Source organism: Corylus avellana, chromosome ca9, assembly GCF_901000735.1.
Source record: "Corylus avellana chromosome ca9, CavTom2PMs-1.0".
Classification (NCBI taxonomy): Eukaryota; Viridiplantae; Streptophyta; class Magnoliopsida; order Fagales; family Betulaceae; genus Corylus; species Corylus avellana.
In genome coordinates, this window is record NC_081549.1 from 22,831,974 (window position 1) to 22,836,505 (window position 4,532).

At 34.2% G+C, this 4,532-nt stretch overlaps 1 protein-coding gene across 2 annotated transcripts; it reads right to left on the minus strand.

Annotated features, from left to right (window-relative positions):
* Nucleotides 1-1,715: 1,715 nt before the first annotated feature.
* On the minus strand, nt 1,716-4,186 carry LOC132162588 (protein MAINTENANCE OF MERISTEMS-like). Of its 2 annotated transcripts, XM_059572849.1 has the most exons (6): nt 3,815-4,186; nt 3,579-3,664; nt 3,096-3,242; nt 2,517-2,648; nt 2,106-2,384; nt 1,716-2,016 (listed from the first exon to the last, which is right to left on the minus strand). In XM_059572849.1, exons 1-6 carry the CDS (start codon nt 4,101-4,103, stop codon nt 1,759-1,761), a joined length of 1,191 nt encoding a protein of 396 aa, XP_059428832.1. In that variant the 5' UTR covers nt 4,104-4,186; the 3' UTR covers nt 1,716-1,758. The 2 variants fall into 2 exon arrangements, with proteins under 2 accessions (XP_059428832.1, XP_059428831.1); XM_059572848.1 differs by having other exon boundaries at nt 3,579-4,186.
* Nucleotides 4,187-4,532: the final 346 nt, after the last annotated feature.

The following is a 4,532-nucleotide window of genomic DNA, read 5'->3' on the forward strand; positions in this document are numbered from 1 at the left end:
TTAAAGAAGATGGTCCAAGGTGGATCAGATACCGACAAATTGTGGAGGATATTAAAGAAGTTTTAAAGTTCATTCATGGTTGCCGGATCTAGCATATCAAAAGAGAAGCTAATTTTGCGGCAAATGGGCTAGGAAAGTTTAAGGTCAATCAAATTATGAATAAGGTATGAATAGAAGAAATTTCTTTGTGTATCTACCATATTGTATTTCTAGAGCATTGTATTCTTGTTGTTTAGAGCTGTAATGCTTTGAATATTTTTTTATGAATGAATGAACAAGGTAATTATTTTCAAAAAATAAGTTCCAGTACATTAAGCGTGGTCCCTACAAGGTAGGTTAATCAAATGGAGATTACGTCTCATGAAGTGGTAATCACTAGATCGAATTATTTTTTTTATTTTTTTATTTTGATCTGCTTGTGTGAACATGTCAAAATTTTTTTTTTTTTTAAAAAAAAGGTGCGAGAAACTTTAGAGAATGAGACAAAGCATTTAATTAAAGTCGGCCAACTACAGCCTAACATCGTCCTTATGCCCCATATAAACTTGATTTCCACTCACACGCCCAATTCTTCCTTGATCCACATATAAGCAATATGTTTATCCCCCACTATATTTTCTTTTAAATGAGAAAATATGTTATGACTTTTCTTTGTTTTATGTGATTTTGACGTTTGATTCTTGGATTTTAATTTTAAGAATTTCTATCTATTTTTTTTTTTTTCAAATAAATAAAAATGGACAAAAATATAATTATGTTGCTCATATTAAAAATGTAAACAAATAAAAATAAAACAACAACAAAAAAAAAAATATCACCCCATTTATTGTTGACTATGACTCGTGACCCCTTAGTCGACCCTCTATTTAGGAATGGCTACGTGCCACTAATAAGAATTCCTTACAATTAATGAGTTCGGCACTTTAGGCTGCTAAAGGGTAGGAGGGCCCTACGATTTTTTTATGTAGAGTTGTCCTAATTGCATGCAACTCAAATAATTAATTGTAGAAAATCTCAATTTACGATGCCTGCCTTTCCAACAGGGGAAGCGCAGCCTACAGATGGGTGGCTCACAATCACCCTAGTCTAGGTTTCTATTTTTTTTTTTTTTTAATATTAATAAATAAAGCATATGAATTTCACATGGTAAAGGGACATTTAACAAATTAATAAACTGTACGGAAAGCAAAAAAACTGTACGAAACGAAATTTTTTCTGAATATAAGCCGGATAGGACCCAGAAAGAATGGGCTGGAGCATGCAATGCATCACCAAGCTGGTGGACTCTAGCTGCTTTAATGGGGCTTTCCGGTTGTGCGGATTAGCTGGCCCAAAAGCATGGGCTTCATCCTATGGGCCGGTGAGGATTGGATGACCTTATATGTGTTTTGGGCTTCGGCCCCTCTGCCTAAAACAAATGGAAAATTAAAGAAAATTATTTAAATTATTTAGACCTAGATCACCATTAAAATGCTAATAGAAGGCAAACAGAGAGAGTTATTTGATAATGGTGCAAATCATTGAGAGCGATTTGATAAATTTTAAGTGTTAAGGAACAATTTGATAAAGGTAAAACCTAGGGCCATTGTAGCTTTTTTCCTTAAAAATAAAATAAAATTATCCAATAAATTAATTACAAAAATACCTTCTTCTTTTTTTTGAAAAGAAAAGAAAATGGTTAATGAATAAATTCAAATCGTTTTTATTTTATTTTATTTGTTGAAAGAAAAAATATTCTCCCCCTTAGTAAGTGGAAGTCTATGTTTCTACTGCAGCATTTACATCCTCGTCCAATAAAACTCTCTCTAGTCTAAGCACAAGATTATTTGATGACAAGCATTCTCTTCTCAAGTAATCCAACTCTTTCTTCAGCTCTACATTCTGCTCTTCTAACTGTGAACTTAACAAGAGCCGATCTTTCAAAATTATATTTTCTCTTCTCAGATTCTCCATCTCCGTCTTCAATTCCATATTTTGCTCTTCCAATATCCGAATTCTTGTTCTTGGGTCATCCTCCTGAATAAAGAAAAATCATTCCTTTTCCAAATATAAAAATTACAGGATGATAAACATACAGAAAACAAGAAAAAAAGCTTTGTTCTCACATCAACTGCAGTCAAATTTGAGGAAAAATTTAGCTCCATCTGCTCCTTGTGTGTATTTGACATGCAACCTGATGTAGATGGAAAATCCATAGTTCTAGTTACTGTACCTGGAGCATTTTCTAACGCTTTCGGCTGCTCCGAATCGATCTCTTTTACCATGTTCACTTCATTAACAATGCTTGTATCTGATTCATGTTTCCATGTGCTTCTACCTGATTCAATTTTCACTCCAACAACGACTTGTTCCATTACTTGAGATCTGATTCTCAAGTTACCCCCCTATTAAATAGAAAAGCACAGTTTTACTTCTTTTCATCTTTTTGTTGAAGTTCAACAACAATGGCTTATGTCAAACTTAAGTAAGAATGAATGGCTTATGTCAAATTAATTAATCAACAACAAAGGACTCACATGAACAATTGGAAAAGGGGTTGAACAGTGTTGTGGTCTGAGAAGCTCCCTCTCAACATATTGTTCCTCCATTAATTCTCTTACTAAATCGATTTCTAACTCACCAGAAGTTGGTTGAAGCTTCCAAATTACCTAAGATATGCAATAGACATAGTTTATTAGCATCCAACTGGAGTAAAAGAAAACCGAAAGTATGACAATTTCATACATCAGAAACTACCACAAGATATAGTAACAGGGGTTCAAACACTATAACACTTTAGCAGATCTCAAGTTTCAGAATATAAGAAAACAAATCTTTTCTTTTTCGGTTGGCTTCAGTCAAAGCCAAACACATGCTAGACTATGAAGGTTGAATGATTCCAATTCTAGCTCAAGGACAGTTCAAACTACAATTAAATAACTAAAAACATGAAAGATTGGTATAGGTAACAAATGACACACTTGTCAAAGAATAGTAGAGATTATGGTCTTCAAATAGGCTAAAAAACAAAGCTGTAGACATGTAGCCAACCCCAATCAGTTGAATTAAAAGTTCACTTTAGTTGAGTTGAAATTGGTAGTCAGATTTTGTACTACCTGATGATCCTCAAGGTCTTTAAACTTTGTAGCAAACCAGTGTCTATCATAGGACCCACTATTGTCCCATTGGCATATTCGAGGAAATGTCAAGCAGCTATTGCGTAAAGCAGGCCGAGCTATGTTGATATGCTCATAAGACCATATCTGTTCACAAGAATATAGCAAATATCAAAATACCGTCCGAAAATTCCATAGCTTTAATTAAAATACAACTTCTGATGAAAGTGAAAGGTTTTTTAACATTATATTGCAGATACTAAACTTTTATTCTATAATCTCAATGTTCAACTTACAAAGTAGTAAACTATTTAAAGATGCAGTGTTACGTCAGAAATTTTACTAGATAAGCAAAACAAAGGGATTATATTATGATTAATGAGTCATTCAAATACCTATGAAAAAATTTAATGGGTGTGATTAAGTCATTAAGCCCTCAAGTACAGCCAACACATGATAAATTTGTGAAACCGAGAAACTTACTTGGAGAAATATAAGACAACCTCCCACATATTGTATATTTGTCTCTTTTCTTTTGTTCAGCCAGCTGACTATATCATCAACAACAGCTGCACCCCAGGCATAATGACAGAAATCATCCAAATTTTTAAGATAAGAAAGATAACGGGAATTTACTTTTCCATTGGCATTTGGGAAAAGAAAAGTCCCAAATATAAATAGTATAAAAGTCCTAACAAAATCATCATTAACCACCCCACCAAGAGCATCAAGTCTGCTTTGAAGTGATGCAACTGTTATCTTCCTCTTCCACAAAACAGCACCATATTCCTTCTCTATATCAGTAAAAGGCTCTTCATCAATCAAGACTACAGGTTTACCTACTACACGAAGCCCCAAAATCAACGCAACATCCATCCGAGTAATGGGAATTTCACCAGGCATAAGTTCAAAAGCAAGCTTCTCACAACTCCACTTTTCCATCAGCTCCACCAATAAGTTTTTTCTAAGCCTATGACTAGGCATTTCCAGCAGATTTCCAAAACCCATCTTCCTTATTGCACTTCTTTGATCATCCGTGAGTTTACTCACTCGCTTCACAAATGATGGCAAGGAAAATCTAGTACTGAAATTCGCATTCTGCACACGCACACACACACATTTAGACGAGTGCATTTTGCACTAATAAGCCCTTCAAAAAGAGAAATCCAAACATTCAAACTATATCCAAGTAAAATTCCTGGTTGCCCACACTTCAAATTTGGCTAAAAGATTCAAAATTTTCCCTATGCTAACCGCTAACATCAAAAGCAAATAAGAACACTTGGCAGTGTACATAGTCAATATCATGACCCCTGAAGAACAATCGAATGTAACCCACAACTAGCCATATCCGAAAAATTATTAGTCCATTTTTTGTGACAATACTAGAACAGAGCGAATTTTTTCGCCGCAATAGATTCATAACTCAATTTGATG

Bases quoted from the DNA above. Each gene is read 5' to 3' on its own strand.
- LOC132162588 (XM_059572848.1), bottom strand. From the start codon at position 4,103: ATGGGTTTTGGAAATCTGCTGGAAATGCCTAGTCATAGGCTTAGAAAA. The intron at 3,243-3,578 runs GTAAGTTTCTCG...TCTTGTGAACAG, and splicing joins GTTGTCTTATATTTCTCCAA to ATATGGTCTTATGAGCATAT. The intron at 2,649-3,095 runs GTAGTACAAAAT...TGCATATCTTAG, and splicing joins AAGACCTTGAGGATCATCAG to GTAATTTGGAAGCTTCAACC.